The following is a 27,642-nucleotide window of genomic DNA, read 5'->3' as shown; positions in this document are numbered from 1 at the left end:
CTTACCTCACACGTGTTAGGCACTGGGTTCGATCTTCAGCATCACATAAAGAAATAAATAAATAAAACAAAGCTATTGTGTCCATCTATAACTAAAATATTTTTTATTACCTAGGTATTACTATAAAACCAAAATATTTTTTAAAATTCTACAACATCAAAGTCAGATAATGTCCTTGCTTGTTCTTAGAAAATACACACTTAGAAAACGTGGGAATTATGTTTTCAACTTGCTCTCAAATAGTTCACAACATAGTTTGGAGAGAGAGCGAGAGAATGCTATATATAGCAAATATGCGAAGTGGTGGGGGAATTCAAGCAAAGTTCACTTCATAAAGGCTTTACTATTTTTGCAACTTTCTTATGTTTAAAATTATTTCAAAACAAAAAGTGAACAAAAACAACAACAAAAAAAAACTTGTAACTGAAACACTAAAAACCTAAGATCTTTAGAATATATTTTTTAAGCTTCACATCTACAGGAATCACTTATGTCTACTTAAATATCTTATAAATTTAGACTAAAATATGAACAAACTGAATTTTTCATTCAATTCAATGCCTTCATATTAGAAACTACAAAGCTATGTTGCTTTTTTCTCTCCACTCTGTGTGATCCAAATCTATATGAGTAAGAAAGAGAAATGCCTGTAAGTTTGCATATTTATTTGAAATTTTTTTCAGATGTTGCTTTTTAGAGGTTTTTTCCTTCTATGATCCCTTAATAATTTCTCAGTCTCATAATTTTTAATTGATTTTAGGTTGATTTGTGGTTCTAAGCCAGAATAGTGTCTATTTAGTGTTATCCAGATACACATGTAATAAGAACCCCATCACCTCATACTATCAACACACTGTATTTTGTTAAAAGCATTAATAATTATTTTGCAATATGATTTGCTAACTAATGTAACCTGGTAATTATACAAAGGTTTACTGTGTAGGGTAGAGGAGAGAAGATCGGAGGAAGATGTTAATTTCCTACAAAGGTAGCTGGCGTACAGTAGGCACAAAATCAATATTTGTGTGTGTGTGAAGGATTATTGGAAGATTTTATATTGCTTACAATATATCACAAGAAACCATGAGATTCCAGAAAGATGATTAAAAATCTAAGCATGCAAAAAAAAAACACACGCTTCTAAAATCTACAGATGCCAAGTAACAAAGAAAGGATTTTGGTTGAAATTATTTTCTTACATTTATTTTGGCATGCTTTTTTGTAGGTTAAAATTATCAGGGATGCACTATATTAATATCAAATTAAAATATTAGAACATTTCAAAAATTGCACAATACAATATATCAAGCTGTAGGCTATGAAAAACTAAAAAACAGATTTTAGCAAATACCGTCACCAAATACAATTGAAAGTTGCTAGTATCAAAATTTTGACATGTTTTCCTAATGGCACAGTCTACAGAAAATTGAATTCAAATTCTATTTGATTCAAGTCCTGATTTGATGATTGAAAGTTGTGAGGATTGGGAGAAATTCAAAGGATATGCCATCATAGGAAACAATGCAAAGGAATTTCAAATACTTTTTCTTTTTAAAATCCAACTACCATTTAGCATTTTATCTTCTACACAAATGACAATTTAGAATTGGCTGACTATAGAAGATAACAAACTAAATCTAATATTTAGTTCAGATATGTTTTAAGCATATTAACATAGGTCACCAAATGGTTTCATGAATTTTCACTTTTATTAGTTAATCACAATTCCTACTTCAAGATATTCCACAACTTAAGGGGGAAATGTATTATAATTGTTTGGGGAGTACAGGTGAATCAGTATAAATTTTAGGAGTCCGACTTAAAATATTTTTCACAAGACAAGCATTTCATAAAATGAACACATGAATCTCTTAAGTTACTAAAAGGGGGAAAATGAAAAATTCTTCCATATAAAAATTGAAGATGAAAACTCATCAAGCAGTATAAGACCAGAATGAACAGTAGCATGTTGAGACTTAGTAAACTAATATGTACTGCTCATCCCATTCAGCTGCAGAGGAAACATTATAATGTAATGTAACAAAAGAAATAGCACCTTTGAAAAATCAAGTTATTTAAAATAAGTTTGCAAAAACTATTCTGAACTCCAAATTCTACATGAAAAAAAAAAATTGTTTAGGAGACAGTAACACACAATCAAGCTATTTTGAGAAGTCTAATGTTACGTGTGGATTGTAAATGTAAACAATATAGAATATTAAAGCTAAAACTACATCTAGATATCCACAGTATGTAAAAAAATTCCTTTTCTTTTAGAGACACATTTATTTCCTCTAAACTTGGGTCAGTAAATCTGCATACTATAATATGAGGGAAAACTTTCAAAGGACCTACTTAAGAAGTGAAACAGTAGTAAAGTATCTCAATGTATCTTTTCATTAAACATGAAGACAAGAGCTTTATTACAATACTTTATGCTATTCAGTGGAATTCAGAATAAAGTGAGTCTGTTTCAGATCATAATTGGTAACTGAATCAAGTAAGTACCACCAGGGATCTTCAGAACATGATTTTTATAAGATAATTCCATGGGATAAAGCAGCCTTTCTCAATCAGAGATCTGGGTACATCATGATCAGACATGTTTTCCTACCAGGGGGACAAAGTATATACTTACTTTTTCCTAACCTCTTAAAATCCTTCTAGTTGAAAAAGTCTTTTAGAGGTTCATTCAAATAATTTTTAAAAATGCTTAACAAGCAATCTCAATGGCCTAGAAATATTTTCAAAGACATTTCCTAGGGCTGGGGATGTAGCTCAGTGGTAGAGCACTTGCTCAGCATGTATGAGGCCCCCGGTTCTATCCCCAACATTGCAGAAAAAGAAATTATCAAACTGTGATATCTACTTGAATATTTTTGATTTTCACACTGTTACATCAAAATTCTTACCATAGTAAATGATGTTCCCACTTGAAAATGTTGTTATTAATCACAAATCCTTACTCATAACTTGAAAAAATAGATTATGGGTTCCAATATATTCTTAATAGTTATTATAATTTTGTATCTACCTTCATTTATAAATACTGCACAAATGTCACTGTAGGTGTCTTAACGTTATATCATTAAACTAATTTGTAGAGATTGATTTTAAAAGCATTGAGCATAAGTTGCAAAAAAAAATTAGTAAAATAAAAAGATCCCTGCCCCCAGGTAATACACCCAGTTATTTTCTAAATGATCAACATCTACCCAGGAACTCATAATAACTATACAGTTCTTCTAAAAAATGGACTTGGCACAATATGAAGACAAATATTGGCAAACACCATTAGTCTCAGATATATTTTAAGAAACAATAATACATTCCATGATATTTCATGAAGTTCTTTATTCTTGTTATTAAAACTTGGACTCAAGTAATCCTGGTTATTCTGGAAAAAGCACCTTGTTTGTAGGGATCATTTAATCATCCTTTTCTACAATCACCTCTCCATGAAGCACCTTTCTTCTTTGACGTAACATATGAAAATAGAGTTGTGGAAACACTTAATTGAAAAAAGAAAACAAAGAAAGATAAGCTATTGCTTTAAATTGTTTATGCCTGAAACCTGTTAAATGTGGCAGTGTTTGGAATAAAGCACAGTGTATATTATTGCTAACCCCCAAACATATTATGAAGCTCTAGATCCAAACATTTTAATGCAATAAACTTTTGAGAATGTTTTTGTTTGTTCTGTGTTTAGAAAACTTAAACACCTTGAGAAATACCCCTTCCTAATGATCAGGAGGAACAAGTCTGAATTTAGAATTCAGTAACACTTTGAAAAGTCATGCAGGCTCTGCTGCTGCTCAAGCCATGTTACCATTAACTGGGTACTGGGGAAAGCAAGGGGGTGACAGTGCAGGAACACCTTCCCGAGCCCTCCTGAACTGGCTTGCATGGAAAAATCGGATACAGAGTTAGGTGAAATGCTAGAAGACAACACTCAAGTACCTTCTGATTTTGGAAAAACTTCAAAGGTGGAGAGAGACCTCAAGGTATTGTCTAAGTTTTATGCCCACCCCTTTAGGTGATATTCTATGGACTTTCATTTCCTCTCTTCCCGCACTTACATCAGTCTATCATTTCACTGAGAAAAGGTACATAACAACCTTGCCTTTTCTCTTCTATTTCCTGCTAGTGACTAGCAAAATCTGATCTAAAAATAGATCTTATTAGTATTTAAATAAATGTTTAAAGTCTTACCAATTTATTTCAACTACTGAAACATAATGAGAGGCTAGTGAAGAGGCTGAATTATTGAAAATATTTAAAGAAATATTTACTGTTTTCTAGTACACAGAGCAACACAAATCAGACTAAAAAGTACTCCTAGATGATTTTTCCAAGTATGCTTAATGAACAGATACAAATGATTTTAAATTCCAAATGTTTACAAACAGCATACTTTTCAAATGTTTTTCTTTTTCTTTAGAAAAATTTATTGTACAAAGCACATCTATTTTTAACTGATTCTGAAAAAGCAATTACTGTGTATTAATTTACTTACCTTTTTCCTCATAGCCAGTTAAAAAGTCATTCCCCCTTCAATTATTCTAAGTTATAAACAAACATGGTACTGAGCAATTTTAATGTATTTTGAGCAGTCATTAGGTTATTATGACACCTTTCTAAAATTCTGCATAGCATGTGTTAAACACAAGTACTAATAAATATATACTTACATGGTATATATGAGGCCATGGTTATGAGAAGAAAATAATAGTAGTCAAAAGAGACATTGTATTTGTTAGGAAGTCTTATTGAAAACATTCCTGTTTTCTTCACATACGGCAGGGCAGCATATATTGTAAGAAGTTCACCAGCAACTCCAACAGGGTATAAGATGATAAAAAAATTATACCTGGAGAAAGGAAAAAAACCTCAGAGAATTATTTTCCTGGAATCACTTTGGATTTTATAACATGAGACTTTCAAAATGAATGCATTTAAACATTGAGACTCTCCTACAATAACCTCACATAAGTAGGTCCATTTTTTTGCTTTAATCATTTACTCATTAACTATCCCTCCTGTTTTTTCTAATGGCAGTTTTCATTCTAAATGGCTAGATCTTCTTAGTAAAATAAGAAGCGAACTTACTTCACTGTATTGAAATAGTTTTATACATTTAAAGTTTTGGGTTTTTTGAGACAGGGTCATGCTATGTTGCCCTGCTTGGTCTCAAACTCCTGTGCTTAAATGGCTCAGCTGGCCTCTGCCACCCGGGTAGTTAGGACGATGGTGTGCTCCCCTGTGGCTCACTACTTGTTTCTTAATGCAGTCTTTTAATTATTGTAAAGGTGTCTTCTTTGGTGCATGGGATCATAAGGGACTGCTTTTTTGCCCCCTATGGCTGGGCTGTTTATTTAGTGATCAAATGTTCAGTGGTTAAAAACGCTGGTTTTGATCCTAGTGTATCTAAACCTTAGAATGTCCACAGCAGTTATCCTTAAAAGGTATTTTTAAAACTACTACTATAGAACTAACAATTCTACATAAGGCATCAGTTAACTACTAAGGAGTGTGTTGTCTCAAACTGCTCTCAGAATAAAAGAAGACAAATTACTATGTATTCAAAGAAATATACAGTTCTTTTGCTTAAAAATAGAGCTGGAAATTTCTATTCAAACTCCAAAATCACCACTAGTTCATCTGGCCCCTGGCAAGGTCTCTAGCCCAGAGAGGGCCAGGCCTTGTTTATGAGGGGAACACCCGGTTTTCTCCTGGTCTCACACAGGAAGAGCCTAGGGGTTCCAAAACAATGACACTTCCTCACTAAAGAAAATTACTTTTCTCCAAGTCATTCATTATACAGCAGTTACCATCGAAAAGTAAGGTCAAAATGTTGATGGAAAAAGAAATCAAGTCAATCTGTGTCTTATTTAATCACTGCTGGCATTTGGAAACATTTATAGAAGTTAAATTTGATGGTTGAAGCAGCTTGGAGACAACTTAAAAATCACCCGATTCCTCTGGACCACAAATCTATGAGGATAAGTGATGCGCGAAAGAACAACACAATTATTTGCCAAAATGAATTAATGGTGAAAGAAAAAAGATTCCCTTTCCTCTACCCATTTATTCTCTCCTTGGTTTTAACCCTGCTTTCTTACCAGTCTTGTATAGTTATCTGTGCAATATTTAAATCAATCTTTTCCTATCTCAAGTTAACAAAATTATGTAACTGAAAATTTTATATTCTTTTCACAAGGAAAAAAAAAAACCCAAACTGATTGTTTTTTATTTTATGTGGCTCTCAAATGACTTTTTGGGTAACACTGTTTTTTAATAGAAAAAAAAATTATCACTCCTAGAGTAAATTTCTTTAAATCCTTAAAGACAGTGAAAATGTCTAATACAACTTATCTGACTCTACTTGTACTTTAAAAAAAAATTACATGTGTCACTAAGTTCTGAGGGTAGACTTACAGGAGATTTAACTATCCACATTCAGAAAGATGTAACACTTCCTTGAAGATTCCCAACTGTCACCTCAAATAGTTTAGAGGGAATGCACTTTTGAAATTAAAATGGAAGGGAATTTGAAAACATAACCCACTGTACAATTATCTATTCTGTGAAGTTTTCCAAGAACACCCTCGACACATAAGCAGAATCAAAATACATTTAAATTATGTCTGTAGGCCAAATAGGAAGCAATTTTTAAAGTGAAGTTTTATTTGAGAACAATAGCTTCCACATTTGAATTTAAAAACTATTATTATTTTAGATTACTGAAAGAGGTTGAAATATAATCAGACAGTGGAGATTTTTAAGATTTTTTTGGACAGGAAATGTAATTATGATTGTGATTAAATGACAAGGATTATGATAGCACATGCATTTCAAAGTTGAAAGATTTTACATTGCATCATTTTTAACATTAAGGCAATTGACAAATCTTTTCTAAACAGAAAACTTAGGCACACAATGGCAGTTTTGTGCTTTTCTAGAAAAGCAAGACATGCAAATGCATTGCAAAAGGCACAGAGACAAACCATCAAAGACTAATGTGCATGACCTGAGGAAAATGCATAAGGTTCATTGTTACCTTCTTCAAACAAATTTTGTAAATATAGCCAATTAAAAGAGTCTATGCCATGAGTCAATATTTTTAAAGACACCAGAGGTCCCAAAGACTATCATGCAAAATGGTATTGATATGCATTCTAAGTCCAACTACATTCAAAACCGCCAACCCTGTAAAAGGTTCAATCATTAAAAGTGGATATATATTTATGTAGGACACTGATAAAATCAACCAGACATCTATAAACGGTAGAGCAACCTTCTTGTGAAAGACAATATATTTAAACTAAAAATATAATCTTAAAGAATTTTATTATATGTAAAGTGGTAAATCACAAATGTCTAAAAAAGAATGTTTTTAAAAGTCTGAGAGACAATATAACAGAACATAATCCTTGATCAGATCAGTGGTCATTCTTGTATAGATGGATTTTAAAGCTATTTCCTTTTTTTAATTTATATATTCTAATTTATTATATTTGAACATGTATAATACATGAGCTATAAAAAAAGGTAATCAATTAAGAGAAAGTGTTAGGCTCTTATGAGGATCTGAAACTAACAAATATCAGAGTTTTTTTAAAAAAAATAACAGAAATATAGCATTGGATATAGGATGTCAAAGCATTACTTATACTATCAGAAGACTGGAAACAATCTAAATTCCAACCATAGAGAACTGGTTCACTTAGAATGAGAATTGGTTCATTAGAATATTAAAGAAAGAGATCAAAATTTACCTGTACTGATTAAAAAAAAAAAAAGAGCTCCAAGATATAAACAAAAACCAAGTATAGTATCACCCTACTTATGTTTTGAAAATTCACACCTGTGTTTTTATATTTTTTTTCCTAAAAAAGTCTGTGTAATTCTGGTTTTCCCTTCTAAAGGAAGCATGTGGGCTGGGCAGGAACTGATCATGTTTATTCTATATACTTCTGAGCTTTTTACAATGAAAACATTACTTTTATTTACTACTATAATAAATCACTACTATATATCTAATTATTCTACATAAGGCATCAGTTAACTACTACTGTCATACTCAGAGATGGGAGTACATCTTGCACTTACCACCTCCTGACTTATCATGAACCTATTAGTTTTGTAACTTTTTGTCTTCTTCATGAGACGATACCTCTGGTTGTGTTTGGTTCATAGCTGCGCATCAGGTGTGAAGCCAGCATACACCAGCTGTTATTATGTTATTACTACTATAAACACAACAAAGAGAATGGAATGGACAAATCTATACTGGTTTGTGATTTGGTCTCCAAAGAGCAGTTTTGTTTCTAAATATCTTTGTAAAATACTAGTTGCCCAAAGAATTCAAAAAGAACAGGAGCTGGGTGTGGTGGTACACACCTGTAATCCCAGTGACTGGGGAGGCTAAGGAAGGAGTATCACAAGTTTTGAGGCCAGTCTTAGTAACTTAATGAGACTCCGATTCAAATATAAAAAGGAATGGGGATGTGGCTCAGTGGCAGAGCAATCCTGGGTTCAATCCCCAAGTAGCCAAAAAAAAAAAAAAAAGATATTATCTTTTTAAGATAATATCTTAAAAATTATATTTTTAAAGATAATTGGCTATATCTTTGTTTTTAGAACTATTAGTTTAGGATAGACATATTTGGAACCCCTAAAATATAACTTTGGTTCACATTCCTAATACAATTTCAAGAAAATGTCTGTCTCTACTATTTAGAACAAAAGAAAAAACAGGTACTGTTATATAAGAAGTTAAAAATTGTGGATGTCAGACTGAATATTAAAATGATTTAAATCAATCAGATAAAATACCACATATTTAGTACAGCTTTAATGTAATTCCAAAAGTACATATCATACTTTCAAAGAAAAATAAATGACTGGTTCTGAGATTACTTAAGGATTTATCTTGTTTCAATTTCACACAAAATGCATATTAACACGATTCACCTCTGATCATTAAATTAAGCTTCTAGAATACAAGTTATAACACTGCTAATAACCAGAACAACCGCATTCTGGCATCGTGAGCTGCAACACAAATTTTAATTCTCGGGTGTTAGCTCAGCACACAAAAAGCATGCACAGGATGGTAAAAAGCTAAACTGCAAGACATCGCCACCTGGCCCATTTAATGAAGTATGGCAAGTGGTCGAGAAGACTGAATGTGTAGAAGGAATAGCGAGTGATCTCAGTCACCGTCCACGACACCAGAAAAAGCACCACACTCTCCTCATTCTGGATCTGCAGAAGTACAGAGAAATCCAGTGTCGTTCAACCCTGAACTTACTTGTCAAAGAGAGATACATCTTAATTATTTTGATTATTTATTGTTTTTTTATTAAAATGGACTGGGTGGGGAAGGCAAATGCAACACAGAAAACTTAAGGCAGTTACCACTGTATAATTAGCTACTAACATGGAAGTTAAGTACATCCTACTCACAGGAATGGTCAACTATTTACTGATTTTTCTCCCTCATCCTTCACTCCAGCCAGTAACTCCAACCATCATCTCCTTGAAAGCAGAATGGCAACAATCGGTCTCTCCAACATTCTATTAGTCATCCAGTCACACATCACACATATTCTACTATGATACGAACTCTGTAATCTGCCCCCCGGTCTTGGTCCTGATTACGACTATTTTAATTCAGCACCTTATCATTTCTTATCCAGACTACTGTGACCATCTCCTAAACAGTTTATCCTCTATTTTCCTCATGGATGAAAATTTTCTCTTAAAAACAAAACAAAGCAAACAAACAAACAAACAAAATCAGCTAAATCTTAATGATTTAAAAGCTTCACTGCTCCCCTGTTGCTAAATGGGGTAAAGGGATAAATCCTATAACCTTGAGCATGATATCTGGGGTTCCATACAATCTGAGCTCAGAAACCTGTCCAGCTTCATCTACAACCATGCAATCCTCCCACCTGCTTCTCATTGTGGTAACACTAAACTTTGTGTTATTTCCAGAATATATACTCTGAACATTTGGGTCCTTACACATTATTCCATCTGATTAGAATGTTAATCCTTATTGTTTCCCATAGAAAATCTTTCCTCATCAGCTAAAAGATTATACCCTCTGGAAAACTTTCCTAAGTCTCCTCGCACTTGAGCAGTTACTTGCTCACCTTCCTTGTGCTCACAGTATTTTGTTTGTATTTGTATATAACACAACACGTGCCAATCTGTATTAAAATTTCTTCTGGCTAATTCTTGTATATCTGTCTGTGTTCAACTTACATATCACTTTTTCACTTTATCACTCCCTAGAAAGGACTTGGTCCCTAGGTTATTGCAATGCAAACTGGGCTCTCGTTTTAAAGCACTTAACACTAATATAATTAAATAAGCATTTGTGTTACCACTTACTTATCTTCTCTCTTAATTTTGGGCTCCCTGAGATGGGAACCATATTTGTGTTATAACAGCCATATCCCACAGTGTCAGGCATTGAACAGCTGCAGTTAGTACCTGTTCCATGATTCAATGCTTGTTGAACTGCTGCCCCCCCCGCCCCACTTCCCAATAGCCAGTACCTTGACAGCTTGTATTACCTTATTTATTTTTGTAAATGCAGAAATTAGAACTCTGCTAAGTATACCAAATGTGTTCAATAAATGTTGAATTAATTAAGAAGTGGCTGATAGGTGCCAATGGAAAACTATTATGGAACAAAAAGAAAAAGTAATACTAAGGGACAGATTCTCTGGATAAAAGGAAAGATCCTTTTTTTTTTCCCCCTCTTTGGAACTTGCCACTCCATAGCAGTGTTACTTTAATTTCTTCTCTCTCTAGTGCATATTGGCTTTCCTATCTTTGTCTTTCTTCTCCCTCCTTCTTCAGATCCTCTGTGGCCTGGAAGAGACAGTCTGGGCTGTCTTTTATTCTGATAATGTTGTATTCCTGCTTTTAAGTTGGGAAGCAACCAGAATCAATGAAGAGGCTGCCTCTCCCTGCAGCATGTGCTCACAGCTATGGGTACCGTGGTTAGGGACTGGGTGGATCCAGAAAGTGGAGTGAAACACACCAATCAAGAGGGCCAACAGTGTGGAGCAGTAAAAGGGCGTAAGGTCAGAGATCTGTCCCCAAGCAGACAGGCGGCCAGCGAGGCTAAGAGGAAATGGAGAGGAGGTTAGGTGCCAGTCCCAAAGCACAGAGGAGACAAGAAAGGCATCTGCAGAATGGAAAGGAGGCCAGAGATCTGTCCTCAAGTAGACAGTAGGCTACCAGGGCTGTCAAGAAGGTCAGAGGGGTCGAGCAGGGAAATGTTTCCGTAGTAGGTTTAAAAAGCCCAGTGTCTTGACAGCATCGGCCTGGTATTTGTTTTGTCTAAAAAGACTTAAGCCATTAATTAGATTCAGTAATTAAGTCTGTCTCTTTTCATGCCTCCATAAATAATATTTTCCCTAAGTGTTTTGACCCTACCTTTTTTAAAGATTATGCTTTAATTGACAAATTAAAATGGCGCGTATTTGGGCTGGGGCTGTAGTTCAGGGGTAGAGCGCTAGCCCAGTACGTGTGAGGTACTGGGTTTGATCCTTAGCACCACATAAAAATAAACAAAAGTAAAAAGATACTGTGTCCCTCTACAACTAAAAATATATATATTTTTTAAATTGCACATATTTACACTGTAAAACATGGTGTTTTAAAATACATAGACGTTATGGAATGGCTAAAGCAAGCTAATTAACAAGTGTACTCCTTCATAGATTTGGCATGTATTTGTGGTGAGAACACTGAAAACCTACTGTTAGAAATACCTTTTAATTAACTACATTTCCCATGTTGTGCAACAGATCTCTTGAACTTATTCCTCTTGCTTAACTGAGATTTTATACCCTTTGATTATTTAAAAAAAAAAACTCACTTTTAATTTAGTCTTTTCCATTTGTTCAGACCCACTACATTTACTTTTTGAATGTGCAAGAATACTAATGCTAAATGAGGAAAAATAAACTGTTTATAAAAATATTTTATAGAAAATTTTCACTTAGGTATCTGACAGAAGATGAATGTTAATTTTAAAAACCACTATAAACATCAGAGAAGAGTATATTGTGGGTAAAAATGTCAATAATTTGGTTGTTTATTTTTCAAAGTCAGTCTATCACAGCACGAAATCAACATAGAATGATACTTAAATTTAAATCCAATTCTTTTTTGCCTAAATATTCTGCTTTCTGAAATATGCAAATGTTAATATTTTAGACATCAATAAATGGAAAGCTTCACTGCAGGCTCAAGAACACAGCATGTTTATATTACTTACCGGTTTTATACTGTGAGTAATAAGCCACACCATAAAGATTCTTGAACTCACTTGGACCCCAGTCACAAGCACAGAAGTAGGCACAATTCCTTGAAGAGAAAAACAAGTCAACTATTGCCCTAAAGGCAAATCATAATGAAAAGATAAAATCAGAGCAAAAACTCACCAATTAAACAGTGGACTATCTGTAAGCAAATAAAAAAAAATCAAAAGTCAATTATATAAAATAACTCCCCTTCAACACTGGTATTAAACCAATCTGTAGGTGGTTAAGTAGCAAAATAAGATTGACACTGATCAACAAAAATATTTTCAAAAAATACTGCAACATAGAGAAATAGCACGATAGAAAACTTACCTCAAGCAAGGCAAATGTCTGGAAAAATTTAAGTGTCTTCTGAATACTTTTATATAAACCTCTGTGTGTTCCTTTTTCCATATAAAAACGTACCATGGCAATAGCCAGAACCAACCACCTAGAAAAAAAGTATTTTATAAAGTTCTATTAAATTCATACCACTGCATGTTTGGGCAGCATTATCCACAACAGTTATAAAGCAGAAGCAACCCAAATGTCCATCAATGACTGAATGGATAAGCCATGGTCTATCCACACAATGGAATATTATTCAGCCTTAAAAAGGAAGGAAACTCTGACAAATGCCATGATGTGGATGAACTACAAAGAAACAAGTAAAATAAGCTAGGGGCACAGACAATGTTAATGGCTGCATAACAATGTGAATATACTTAATGCCACTGAGATGCACATTTTAAAAAGGTAAGATGGTAAATGTTATGCATATTTTACCACAATTTTTTTATTTGTTCTAATTATACATGACAGAAGAATGCACTTTGACATATCATACATAAATGGAGCATAACTTTCTTCTGGTTGCACATGATGTAGAATCACACTGGTCACATAATCATCTATGCACCTAGAGTATTAATGTCCAATTCATTCTGTTATCTTTTCTACCTCCATACCCCCGCCCCTCCCTTCATTCCTCTCTGCCTAATTCAAAGTAACTCTATTCTTCTCTAGCCCCACGCCCCATGCTTATTGTGAATTAGTATCTCCATATCAGAGAAAACATTCAGCTTTTGGTTTTTTGGGATTGGCTTATTTTGCTTAGCATGATAGTCTCCAGCTCCATCCATTCACTGGCAAATGCCATCATTTCATTCTTCTTTAAGGCTGAATAATATTCCATGTGTATCTACACCACATTTTCTTTACCCATTCAGCTACCAAAGGACACCTAAGTTGGTTCCATAGTTTAGCTATTGTAAGTTGAGCTACTATAAATATTGATGTGGCTGGATCTCTGTAGTATGCTGTTTTTAAGTCCTTTGGGTATGGACAAAAAAGTGAGATAGCTGGGTCAAATGGTGGTTCCATTCTAAGTTTTATAAGGAATCTCCATACTGCTTTCCAGAGTGGTTGCACCAATTTGCAGTTCTACCAGCAATGTACGAGTGTGCCTTTTCCCCCCACAACCTCACCAACACTTATTGTGCTTATATTGCTGATAGCTGCCATTATGACTGGAGTGAGATGAAATCTTAAAGTAGTTTTGAGGGGCTGGGACTGGGGCTCAGTGGAAGAGTGCTCGTCTAACACGTGTGAGGCCCTGGGTTCGATCCTCAGCACCATATATAAATAAAATAAAGGCACTGTGTCAACAACAACAACAACAACAAATATATATATATATTTTAAAAAAGTAGTTTTGATTTGCATTTTTCTAATTGCTAGAGATGATGAACACTTTCTCATATATTTATTAATCAATTTTATTTCTTCTTCAATCAATACAAAAGCAGAAAAGGCATTATTATATTGATTCTGGAAGGGCAGGAAGAGAACACATGAGACCAACCAGAGAAGACACTGTCCAGTTTATTTCTGGACTCAGAAAATAGTTTTATGTACCAAAAATGACACTATCATTTAGAAGTTAATAAAATTATGTGAAGGTGTCATGAGGTAAAAATCTGTCAAAAGCTGCACTTGTGTGTATAAATACATATTTTATGCAACTATGTAATATATACGGGTATAAGTAGAAATCTTGAATAAGAATCATCAATTACTATTTACATAATTTTCACAGAATAAAAACAGATGCTATACCACAGAAAGGATAGACAGAAAATCAGACATGGTCTACCTTCAAAACTTTAATTTAAGAAACCCCCCCGAAATACATTAACCCTCACTTTTCAGCTTACCTTTATATATTAAATACAGATTCTGTTCCAAGAATTAATTGTACTTAAAATATACGCCACACTCTGGCCATTAGCTTTCTCATACTGCTTCTCACTCTTCCTTGAGTAACCAATGAGAAGTAATTTTTTTCAGAGTTTCCCTTACAAACACTAAAGCATGCTGAAACTGAAAAAAGTTGCCTCATTTTCCCTGTTTCAAAAGTCTGAATAACACACCCATGGAAATGAGGAGCTAGCCCCGTCTGGTAGATCAGTCTTCAAAGCATCCAGTTGAGTGGTTTTACAAATTATGAAATTATACAGTTTTAAGTTTTTAACTAAACAACCCTCATGCCATGGACAGACAGCTTTAAAAGTTTCCTGCAAAGAAATCAGTGGTTGAATAGAGTGAAGACACAACTCAACAGAACAGTAAGAACACGGCGGGATGACACTCCCACTCCTAGAATTCCTCCTTAGCATATACCCAAGTAAGAGCAATGACTTTCTTATCAGATACAATAGGAAGTAAATGAAATGATCAGACATCTGAAATGCAGAAATATTGATAACAACAATAATAATAAGCATATCTTAGATTGCTTTCTATGTTCTAGACACTGTTACATATTCACACTTAATTTTATAATAACCCTATCAGGTATTATCCTATTTTACTGCTGAGGACACACAATCAGTCTGCTTGGACCTAAAACCACCAGAGGCTAAAACCATCAGGGGCTCTGCTTCTAAACACTATGTTGCACTGATCTGATTCTATACCCTTAGATAGAAGCTGATCATAGTAATTCATACTTAAATTCATACTACTGATACATCATGAAAATCATATGGGGGAAGTCTAGGCTCAAATATTTTAACTCATAGTAGTCTGCTTTCCAAAAGAGTTTGAAAACCGCTCTTTCTGATGAGATAATCATTACCCAGAGACATTTAAGTTACTGACCCTAAGCCTTAGATTAAGTTCACCAACAAGGCTTCATTAGAACCTCTGAGGTTTCCAAACCGCCAGTTTTATTCTTTTTCCACTATACAACTCCTTCACTGAATTCCACTCTTAGATTCTTCTCGTGTGAACATCAACATCAAATTCAATGATGGGCTAATCATAGAATGCTAACCTGGATGTTTTAGGTACCTTTCAGGCTTAAAATGTTAGGAGTTCATTAACCACAATCCCAAGTCCCTATGCTTCTGATAAGAAAACAAAAAGCTCAATGAGCTTAATAAACTTAAACATTTTCCCATACCTTTGTCTTTGTTTAGGCAAACTCAACTCAGATGTCTATAAAATATAAATCTGAGCTATAACTATTAATTAAAAATTAATCTGAGTTATAATTTTTCCACTATACAACTGCTTCACTTAGCATAAGAATTATGGTAAGTGAAAGAATTCACTGAAGAATAAATTTAAATGGCAAGTTTTCCAAATTTTTAATAGCATTATGCAAAAAAAAAAACAACCCATGCATTCTAATGAAAAGTTTTACTGTTGTTCCATAGGTGGCAGTATTGTACCAATAAGTATAGCAATCGCTACATTGTTCAAAATAAATGAATATACTCTAGGGTTCAAAAGAGTCACTGAACCATCTATTCTAACTGCTTCTCTCTTTTTCAGTAAATAATGCCACGATCTACTCTAAACTAATTAGAACTCATATCCTAAATGCCCCCATCAAAAGAAATGACAAAGTTTTTCTAAGGATCCTACATTTAACTAACTTTGGACGTCCTTCATCCATCAGTTCAGTCATTTAATAAAACAAAAAAATTGAAAAGTAACTACAATTTCTGACACTATAAATCATTTTTGGGGATGTTCTGTTCTGTTTTGTTTGTAAATATGTCACAGCTATTGATTACCTGAACCCAAATAGAGGCAATCAATCAGCCCTTGGTAAAACAGAATCTCTTTGGCAAATACAAATAAGTTCAATATAAAGATTTCTTCCTTGCTAAATTCATTTATTTATTCATTCATCTTTCAGATTCAACATTTCTTGCTAAGCTGGCACTGAGCTAGATGCTAGGGAACTAGAGATATATAGGACATAGTTTTTGTTTGGGGGAACTATTAAATTAGTAAGTGAAGATAACAGAATAGTGCTATCACAAGAAAAATGTGGCATAACTTACACAACACAGAGGCCTCCTTCTCAAGCCACTATGGCTACAATGACCCTCAGGGGCCTATTGAAGGGGCACCTCTTTCTTCCAGCTATCTTCCAGGGCTTCTTTTTCTTTTGAGATTTCTTGGAGACTGACCACCTGTTCCCTGAAAAACTTAGTTACCTATACTTATATCTCCTTTAAAAAAACAATCCAACATTCTGTAAGCAGTTTCAAACATATAGGGAAAGGTAGAGAATGGTATAATAAACCCCTCCATGTGCCCATGATGCAGCTTCAACAGTTAATATCCTATGGAAAATCCTGTTTCATCCAAATCTCTACTTCTTTCTCTTCCCTGATTATTTTGAATCAGATATCCAATATCCAATGATTTATAAATGTTTCATTATGTATCTCTAAAATGATTTTGGGGGAGGTAACATGTTTTGAATCCAGGGGTATTTAACCACTGAGCCACATTCCCAGCCTTTTTTATATTTTATTGAGATAAGTTCTCATTAAGTTGCATAGGGCCTTGCTAAATTGCTGAGGCTGGATTTGAACTTGTAATCCTTCTGCCTCAGCCTCCTGACCACTGGGGTTATACGCGTGTGCCACCCATGCCCAGCAGTGATATGATTATTTTAATAGGTAAAGCTATAATACCACTATATCCGATGTTAAAAAAATCAATGTCATAAAATATTAAGACAAGCTATAATTTTGATTGTTTCATAATCTTTTAAAATCATGACTGAAATAGGATTCATATACTGTAATTATTGGTAAGTCTCTCATGACTCCCTCAATAGGTTTCCCCCCTACATCTTGCCTTCCCTCTATCTCTTTTGCAGTTTATCTGTGAAACACTGGGTGGTTGTTCCTGAAGAGTTACTCGCAGTCTGGATTTTGCTAATTGGATACCCACGTGTCATTTTATTATGTTCTGTCCCTGTATTTCCTGTAAATTGGTAGGTAGTTACCTTGATCAGATTCATGTTTGATCCTCTGGCAAGGCTTTCAAAGGTTGTTTTGATACTTCTATAAGGAGCACATAATTTCTTAATGTTCCTCTTTTTTCTTGTGATGGTAGCAGTTATTGATGTGCATTACCTAGATCCATCATTTCAACAGTTTTTGAAATATGATATTCTAATTTGTCATATCTTCTACATTTCTCCTTTAAATCAATCCTTTGGAGGAATGTATGAAAAATGGTCTTCACTTTCACACATCTTTACTTTCATACATTGTTCATTAACATCCCTAAACTGCCTTTAGTACACTAAATCTGTACTTTCTTTTGCAGCCAACATATGAATGTTTCCACTGAGAGCACACAGGCACTCATGCCAATAAAAAGTTCAGCCCAAAGGTTTAGGAAAAAAAAAAAAAAGTCTGATAAGCTGGACTCAATTATGATTTAGACCATTTGCTCTTTGAGAAGCACAGCTAAGTAAATGAAAGTCAAGTCACAACTCAGAGAAAATACTTGCAAATCACCTGTCTGGCAAGGACCTAAGTCTAGACTATATGAAGAAATCTCAAAAATCAGCTGAGGAAACCAAACAATGCATTAAAGAAAAAAACTGGCAAAATATGTGAACAGATACTAATACCCAAGAAGACATACAAATAGCAAGTAAGCACATGAAAAGATATGCAGTATCATTAGTCACTAAGAAAATGAAAGCTAAAACCACAGGGAGACAATATACTTACTGGATGTCTAAAGTCACCATGATAGGCCATACCAAATGCTGGCAAGGATGTACAGCAACTGCAAGTCTTATTCATTGCCCAAAGGAAGGTAAAAATGGTGCAACTCCCACGGAAAACAGTTCTGCAGTTGCTTAAGAAATTAAACTTGGGACTATTACATGACACAGTCACTCCACTTACAGGTATTCATCCAAGAAAAATAAAAGCATATGTTCATATACTGACTTCGTACATGGATGTTCACAACCTTAATTATGATTGCCCCAAAGTGGAAAGAACTCAAACAGATGAATAGATAAACAAATTGGGGTAAATCCACATAATCTATCCTCCCCAGCAATAAAAAGGTATCTAAAAGGCATACGTATTATGTAACACTTAATAAGTATACTATAGAAATATTTTAAATAGTTCTCTTTTTGCAAAAAGTGCAATTTTAAACAAGGGGGTCAGGAATTAATATTTTTAAACATTAAAATGTTATGTTCCTGTGCATTAGGCATCTTGCTAAGAACCTCAATTCTATTCTCTTTATTCTTCGTAACAATTTTACAAAGTAGTTGTTTCATTCCAATTTTACAGATGAGAAAACTAAGGATCAGAGAAGTTAACTTGTCCAAGGTAACCCAATTAACAAAGCAGTGAAAAAAATCCTTTAATTGACACTGCCCAGTACTGCTGACAGATTAAAACCCAAACACACCAGCAAAATATCTGAGGCCCTGAGCAGTGGCCCAAGCTACTTAGCTTGGGCCATTTGCACTTCCCATCTGCACTTGTCCATCTGTACTTCCCATTCTACATGTCAGGCCTGTTTGGTTTTGCCTCAATGGATATCTAGCAACTTCACATCACTACCCTAATTCATGTTGTTTTCTCATTCATGCCAATTAAGTCCTACTTATCCTTCAAAGCTCAGTTTAAATGCTATGATCTCCTTCACAAAATTCTCTCTGATTCTCCCTCCCTAGGTCTGTCCTCTGACACCTCTGTCAAACACTTATCTCAGTCTGTCCTTTTGTTGCAATCATTGTTTATATATAAATGCTCCGGGTTGCACTTCAAGGACAGGCCTAGAATATTTATCTTATGTCCCCTACTTGACCTAAGCCAATGCATTTACACATATGGTCTCAAAAATATTTTTTAAGGAAAGAAAGAATGAATATGAGAATTGCTCATCTGCCTAGTCAAGACCCTATTATGAGCAAGTACTATGAAAATCCTTCAGAGCTTGGTTTCTACTCCTAGAAACTTATCCAAAGCATTCAACAGTAACAATGTTGAAGGTAGGAAATCCAATGTAGGAAAGGGAAACAAATAGAAGCAAAATGTCATTAGGGACATGATTTAATCTGTCACTGTACATTAATGCTACATACTTATATAACCGTGAAAAGGTGCAATTATAAAAACTATATAGAAACACTTGTTAAGTGCAAACAGGAGTATACACAATAGAGCAGCTATTGTAACAACAATGCCTTAAAATATGTATACATTCATTCATTCAATAAATATTTACTGAGTATTGCCTGAAGTTTATACTCTAATGAGGACAATAATAAGCAATGAAAAATTAGTAAAATATGTGGTACAGTTACAGGCTCATAGATGGGATGGAGAAACATAAAGCAGGTAAGGGAGAGGAGTATTAGCATGTAGGTTGCTATCTGTATGAAGATGCCCAGGTAAAGCTTCCCTTAGAAGGGAGATTTGTAATTTGGAGATTAGACACTCATATGAAAGGTGATAAAGAAAAACCGAAAAGTTTACGCTAGGCTTATAGAATTAGACAAGTTCTTTTTTACATTTATATAAATATTTGTTACATTTCTCAAATACTATTTTGTTTTCAATGTTGTTACAAAAAAATGAATAAACACTCTAAAGTTCCACTGAACGAGAAATGTGTTAAATGAACAAAAAGAACCACCTTCCATTAACCCTCTACTACTTCATTAAATGGATTTATTTTTGTCCCAATATTGACACCACCACTTCTCCAATCCAATTTACCACTAATCCCCAACATGATCCTCAGATTTAAGACAAGGTACCAAGCTTGCAACTGAATTCATCTAACTTGAAATGTTTACCTTCTGTGTATGTATGCAAATCCTATTCTTCAAATATCAATGCATGTAGAAAGTCTCCACTAAGTCTCTTAGGGATTACTCCACTTTGGTTACCCTTGCCTTATGAAAATGCCAAGGGACCTTCTTAGGCAGAGAACAGGTAAGTTTAGACTAAACACTGGTTTGCAGGGGATGGTAGGGAAGACAGGAATGAAATATTAGAACACAAAGGAGAAGGCATTTAATTCTGCCCCAGGGGAGACAGAAGACTTAGAAAACTACAAATAGGCTGACTTGGTTAGAAGTCATGGGCAAAATAAGGAGGGCACCATGCAAAGAGAGAAGAAACTGGGCAAACATAGCAAAGACCACAAAAATGCTTGGTGCTTTGAGGACCAATAGAGATTTCAAATGTAAGAAGACTGCAGGGGAAATTGGGCTTGAGTGACAGCCTAAATCCGTTAGAGAGGAGGTGTAAAGTCACTAAAGGCTGGTTTTTATTTATTTGTTTTTATCCTTATTTCTTCTCACTGAAGGCTTTAAAATGCAGTGTCTGAAATGGTAATCTGGCCTTCAAAGTGGAGAGTGGACATAAAGGAAAGGGACAGTGAATGAATTAACACAAGGCACGTGTTCTAAAGATGTTTATTAAATTAATGAAATTATCCAAGAGCAGAGAGAAATCTTTCAGTCCCAACTGAATTTCAAGGCAGCATCACATGGTGAACACTAAATTGTTCTCCATTTGCTTTGAATATATTATTTTTGTCTCCTGTCAAGATTATAAAACTGGGGTTGTAGCTCAGTGGTAGGGTACTTGCCTAGCAAGTGTGAGGCACTGGGCTGTTCCTCAGCACCACATTAAAAAATAATAATAATAAAGGTATTATGTCCTTCTACAACTAAAAAAAAAATATTTTAAAAAAGATTATAAAACTTAGGAAAGCACAAAGATGAAGTAGGACAACTCTAGGTGCTGTTTGTGATCTTGACCTGAGTCTCAGTTTCCTAACCTATAAAATGTACTATCATGTGCCCTTGCAGGATGTGGAGAATTAAAAACAGTTAATACATGTGAAAAACCAGCACAGTAATTGGCACATAGTAATTCCTCAATTAATATATATTCATATACTACTTTTGGTATTCAGTATAATAGGCTAAGCTTATAATACCGCACTAAAAGGTTTATTAAATCTTTATCAATCACATTTTTTTTCTATAAGCCCTGGAGAAAGTTTAAAATAGTAAACTTCTCACATTTATATAGGTTAATAATACTTTGTGTGACACTGGGAAAAATCACTTTTCAAAAGGCGATGTAATTTTGCAACTGAAAAGCATTTTCTCCCAGGTTTGGGGAACAAGTTGACACAGAAGTCATCAATACAGCTCTTTGAAGAGTGAACAGTTATTGTGTAAATCTCACTTGTAAGTCATAAGACGAGCCAGAAATAAAAAGGACAGGGTATCAGTAATGGAATGTGCAGCCATAAAGATGATGGACACAACTGTCGTGCTCTGATAAGACAGGGTTTAAAAAAAACTATTCCACATAAGAAGCTCTAAGACATACAATGCTTTAAATTTAATTAATTAATGAAGAGTTAAGGCGAAATTAACAGTGAAGAAAAACTGCCCTGGGATCTGCAGCACCAGGAACCGCACGCTCTGCTTTGAGGAACCGGCCCTCAAAGCGGATTTGCAGTCTGTGCGGGCGGCTCGGGGCTCCTGAGTGGCAGGGCGCGGGCGTTCCTTCAACGGCAGCCGAAGGCGGTGGCAAAGCGGGCGACCGTGCCCGGCCGCCTCCCCCGCGGGTCGGTCCCGAATTCCTGCCCCGGTCTATACTTAACCTCCGGCCCGCGCCCCGGCCGCTGCGCCGCGCCATGCACCGTATTAGGCAATGCCCAGCAAGCAGCGCCCGGCTCCCCCGCCCGCCCCGCTCCATTCAACCCGGGTGGCGGCGGGGCAGGCGCCCGCGCCCCTCCCCCACGGCCACCGCCCGCGACCCCGGCGCCGCGCCCACCCCCGCGCCGCCGCCGCCAGCCCGCAGCCGGGTCCGCGCGCACCCGGTGCGCCCGAGCCGCTCGCTGCCGGAGCCGCGCCTTCCCGGTCCGCACCCCGCACCCTGCTCCCGGCAGGTCGGGGGGCAGCAGAGCGAGGAGGGCCTGTGGGTGGTGAAGGACCTTCGGGGCACACGTACCCTGCGGTCATGGCGATGTTGTAGAAGGTGAGCCAGGCGGTGGCCAGGAAGCTGAGGCGCCTTCTCCTGCCCGTGGCTTCCTTCTCCTCACCGGCCTCGGAGGCACCGCCGTTGGTGCCGTCCTCCTCGCTGGACGCCATGGTGGCCGCGCTCCCGGGGGACGTGGAAAAAAGGGGCAGGGGAGTGGGAGGGGACCCGGCGGAGCAAGCCGCTGAAGCGCTGCTGCCCGCTGCCGCCGCCTCGGTCAAGCGCCCCATGTGCCGCGCGCAGGGGGCTCAGCGCCGTCAGCCCGGCCGTCCGCGAGGGGGAGGAGCGGGCGCCCCCGGCCGCCGCCCCGCCCCCGTCCCCGCTCCCGCCTCTCGGGAGAACGCCAGCCCGGGGGCCGGTCCGCAGGGCCTGGGCAGTGGGGCCTCTGGTCCGCGAGCCCCTGGTCACTTTTCGCAGGAGGCGCTGTGGTTTGCGCTTCCTTGGAGAATATATCGGCTTGCTAGCTGGGGAAGCGTCTTCCTAGACAGACTCCCCAGACGTCCTGCGCCCTGGTGATGTGCACCTTGCTGCAAACTTACTTGTAAAGCAGTTTCTAGCCTTGGAGTCCAAAAGTGGGTCTTCCCGCCAAAGATTCATTGTCTTCTAGGGAAGAAGCACCCCTTCGCCCCGTTTCATTTTTTGCTGGTTAGATGGGCATGTAGAAGGTGAATTATTACAATGAGACTGCCCCACTTCGGTGGATTCTACCGGAGCCGTGGATATAACTGTTCAGCGCAGAACGATGGATGGTTTGGGGAAGGTAGAGGAAAAGAGGACATGAGAAAACACCAAAAAAGAAAAGTTTGAATCGGGCATGATGGAGCACTCCTGTAATCCCACCGACTAGGGAGGCTGAGTCAGGAGGATCACAGGTTGTAGGCCAGCCACAGCAATTTAGCAAGACCCTATCATAAAATAAACAATGAAAAGGGTTGGGCAAGTAGCTCAGTGGTACAAGCGCCCCTAGGGGCAATCCCTAGGGCCAAGTGGAGCGGGGAGAGGGAGAGTTTGAACAGATAATAAGGTAACGTAGTCATGAAACTAATCAGAACTCTTCCCAGCCAGACAGGAAGAGTATCCCACTATTGGTATCCCACTATTCTCTATTCTATGTATCTCTTTCATTTTTTTTCCCTTCTTCCTTTCAAGATCCGTGCTTTCTCCTGGTAGTTCTCCCCTCTTTCCCCTTAAAGCACACAGGTTAAGACGACAGGCTCTGGAGTCAGATTACTGAAATTCAAACCCTAAATTCCTGACTCCACCTGTCTCATTAGCAGTGTGAATGTGGGCAACTTAACCTCTCTTTTCCTCAGTTTCCTCAGTGAAGGTAAGAATAATTTTAAACATCTATCTCACGGAGCTGTTTGTGAAAAACATGCACAGGCCTCCCAAAAATTTGTCACCTCAAATTAGTGTGTTTGCCACCATTCTGGTGACACATCTTCCTTAGTCCAGCGAAACAAATTCTGCACAAACCTACAGAAGCTATCAGCAAGTTAAGTTTTCCTGGATCGCTTCCAAGCCTAGCCGTGAACACCAGGGAAAGGACCACCGTACCACCCCTAGACACCAATTTAGGGGCTCCTTGGCTTCTCCAGTCATCCTGGCGCGCACCCAAAGGGAGAAATCAGGACCCAGTATGGTTTGGTCTCGCTCTGAGAGCCTCGCCCAGGTGACACTATCTGCCCACTCTGGGGAATTTAGAAAACTTCCAGGAAGACCAAAGGAGGAAGAAGGCCATAGAGTGGGTCCAAGGCATGTTTTGGAAAGAAATGGCTGAAAAAAATTGTTCAAATTTGATGAATACCATGGAACCCTATCAAATCAGAAAGGAGGAAATACAACCATTTGTACTTACAAATGATAACGTTGAATAATTAGAAGAACAATTAGGAGATCCTAAGGATCCTAAGGGAAAAAGCTACTAAAACTAGGGACAGGAAACAAAGACAGCGTGACAAAAAACAATTATTGTTCTACATACCAGCAAAAAAAAAAAAAAAAAAATGGAAAATTAAGTTTAAATCCATACAATATTTATTACCATCCCAAAACATTAACTATATAGGGATAAATTCAATAAAACATGCCCTACACCTGTAACTAAAAACTGTAACTCACTACTGAAAACCATAAATCACTGCTGAAAGAAATAAACAACTATTGCATGTTACTGAATTGGAAGACTCAGTACTATGAAAATGTCAGTTCACCCCAAATCCCAGCAGATTTTTTTCTTTTAACTTGGCAAGCTAACTCTTAAGAGTTATATGGAAATGTATGGGAAGAACAAAATTGGAACAGGTACAGACTTAGTTTTAAACCTTATTCTAAAACTACAATTTTCAATTCAGTGTGGTAGGCATAAAGAGACACATAGATCAATGAAACCGAACATAAGAGTCCAGACATAGAGCCATCTGTATAGAGTCAACTGATTTCAGTCAAATAGTTAAGATATTATCCAGTTGCAGTGGCACAGGCCTGTAATCCCAGCATCTGGGGAGGCTGAGGCAGGAGAATCACAAGTTCAAAGCTAGCCTCAGCAAAAACAATTCAGTGAGACTTTGTCTCTAAATAAAGTGCAAAATAGGGCTGGGGATGTGGCTCAGTGGTTGAGTGTCCCCAAGTTCAATCCTCAGTACCAAAAATTTTTTTAAATGATAAGAAGAAGAGTTAAGGTACTTCTATATGGAAAGTATAATCTTTTTAATAAATGTAACAATTGGATATCCATATAAAAATGAATCTTGACTTTTATATATCATAGGCAAATATTATCTAGAAATGGATGATAGAGCCAACCATAAAAGCTAAATCTATGAAACTTCTAGAAGAATACAGCAGAATCTTTATGACCTTGGAGAAAGAAAAGATTTCTCAAGTACAAGGGAGAAAAAAAGCAATAATCTAAAAAGAAAAAAAAAGATTGAGTTCATCAAAAATGTAAAAATTTACTGTTTTAAAAACAACATTAAAAAGTGAAAATATTCACAATACATTTACCTAACAAGGAATCTGTATCCAGATATAAAACAAATTCTTACAACTCAATAGAACAATCTCATTGTTTAAAATGAGCAAAAAGTTTGAATAGATACTTTACAAAGAAAATATAGAAGTAGTCAACAGTACACGAAAAGGTGCTTGATCTTATTAGTCATTTGGGAAATTCAAATTAAATCCACAATGATATGTCACTACACCACCACTAAAGTGACTAATGTTTCAAAATGTTGGCAAAGATGTGAAACAACTGGCATTCTCATACAAGGCTAAAGAGAACACTGATTTGAAAAACAATTTGGCAATTTCTTAAAAAGATCCGTATACCCTTACCATATGATTCAGCAATTTCGTTCTTGGTATTTAAGAAAAAGAAATAAAAACATATATTCACACAAAGACTTGGATACAAATGTTCATAGCAGTTTTAGTCATAGCACCCCAAACTAAAAATAACCCATGTGTCCATTAACATGTGATTAGACAAAGTTTAGTGCAATCATACAATGGGATATTACTCAGCAATAGAAAGGAATAAACTACTGTATGTGCAACATGAATAAATTGCATAAAATTTATGCAGAGCAAAAGAAGCCAGACACAAAATATTACATAGTATATGATTACTTTTATGTGGAACTCTGAAAAGGGAAAATCTAATCCGTAACTACAGAGTTGCCTAGGGTTAGGGATGTTTGTGGGGAGAATAGATTAAGAATAAGCACAGGAATCCCTAGGGCAATGCAAATCTTCAATGTGTTGATTTTTGGTAGTTATATAGGTATAAATATTTGTCAAAACATCATACTGAATACATAAATTGAATTCACTTCATGTGCAAATTATTACTTACAGTTGATTTTTAAATGTCATGAATAGCAAGTACTTTAAAGTAAAAAATTCATATTATTGATATGTTTAACATAAAACCTCAATATTGTGGCAGAGAGAGTTTGTATTTTGTGGTTAATACTTTCTCTTTCAAATACTTTCTCTTGCCTTTAACACATTGAATCTGACACAAGATGACCTCATTTTCACAATGGTTATGCTTTGTACAAAGTTTGATATAATAACATTTTGAAAAAACTTCTAAAGACACTATGAATAAATAATATCAGCAGATTTGTAAAATTGTCCTTTAAAAAATGAATAAGGTGCGATGGTGCACCAGTTATCCCAGTTACTAGGGAGGTGGAGAAAACACTGGACTGAAACTAGCATGAGCGATTTAGTGAGATACTGTCTGAAACTTAAAAAAGGCTGGGGATGTATATTAGTAATAAAGTACCCCTGAGTTCAATCCTTAGTACTAGAAATTTAAAAATAAATATACATAATAATTTACTATGCATTAGTTATAGATAGGTGATATCAAAAGAAAAAGAAAAACGAGGGCCTATCCTGACGAAGCTAACTGTTTTATAGTGGATAAGAAAATCTTCCAAATAAATGTATTCCAAGATGTGTTAGTAACATACTGATATGCAGGCAGTCAGCCCAATCTCTTTATTTTTTATTTATTTTTTATTGATGTGAAAACTGAGGCTCAGGGAAGTCCTTCTAGAGCTTATGTAGAATCTCATTTAGAACAGAATTAGTCATACAAATTTTAGGTACAAAGTCTTGAAAATCAAGACTTAAAAAGACTGTAAGCAAAACCTTCTGTTCTATAGATACATTATTATAAGAACTTCATTTCAAAAGAACCACTTTATACCTACAAAATTGATTATGAAAACGAACTATAGTCACATGCTATTATAAACATTAAGCAGGCTGGGGCTGGGGCTCAGTGGTAGAGCATTTGCTTGGCATGTGTGAGGCACTGGGTTCCATTCTCAGCACCACATATGAATATATAAAATAAAAGTCTATCAGCAACTAAAAATATTTTTTAAAAAATTAATCATGTATGGTTAAGCATAAAAAATAGT

At 36.1% G+C, this 27,642-nt stretch overlaps 1 protein-coding gene across 1 annotated transcript; it reads right to left on the bottom strand.

Moving 5' to 3' along the window:
- Positions 1-1,687: 1,687 nt before the first annotated feature.
- On the bottom strand, positions 1,688-22,969 carry Hacd1 (3-hydroxyacyl-CoA dehydratase 1). Its single transcript, XM_046423065.2, has 7 exons — positions 22,673-22,969; positions 12,669-12,786; positions 12,477-12,495; positions 12,311-12,399; positions 9,149-9,270; positions 4,692-4,870; positions 1,688-3,511 (listed from the first exon to the last, which is right to left on the bottom strand). Exons 1-7 carry the CDS (start codon positions 22,927-22,929, stop codon positions 3,429-3,431), a joined length of 867 nt encoding a protein of 288 aa, XP_046279021.1. The 5' UTR covers positions 22,930-22,969; the 3' UTR covers positions 1,688-3,428.
- Between the last annotated feature and the right edge of the window lie 4,673 nt (positions 22,970-27,642).

Source organism: Marmota monax, unplaced genomic scaffold, assembly GCF_021218885.2.
Source record: "Marmota monax isolate L192 unplaced genomic scaffold, Marmota_monax_Labrador192_F-V1.1 WCK01_AAM20220418_F8-fsc00098, whole genome shotgun sequence".
Taxonomy (NCBI): Eukaryota; Metazoa; Chordata; class Mammalia; order Rodentia; family Sciuridae; genus Marmota; species Marmota monax.
Note: the sequence above shows the minus strand (reverse complement) of the source record. Positions and strands in the feature narration are given on the sequence as shown.

Coding starts and splice junctions, on each gene's coding strand:
- Hacd1 (XM_046423065.2), bottom strand. CDS start 22,929: ATGGGGCGCTTGACCGAGGCGGCGGCAGCGGGCAGCAGCGCTTCAGCG. Junction 12,787..22,672: donor AACATCGCCATGACCGCAGG/GTACGTGTGCCC, acceptor CTTTTTTTCTAG/GTGGTTGGTTCTGGCTATTG. Junction 4,871..9,148: donor TACTTCATTAAATGGGCCAG/GTGGCGATGTCT, acceptor TCCTTTCTCCAG/GTATAATTTTTTTATCATCT.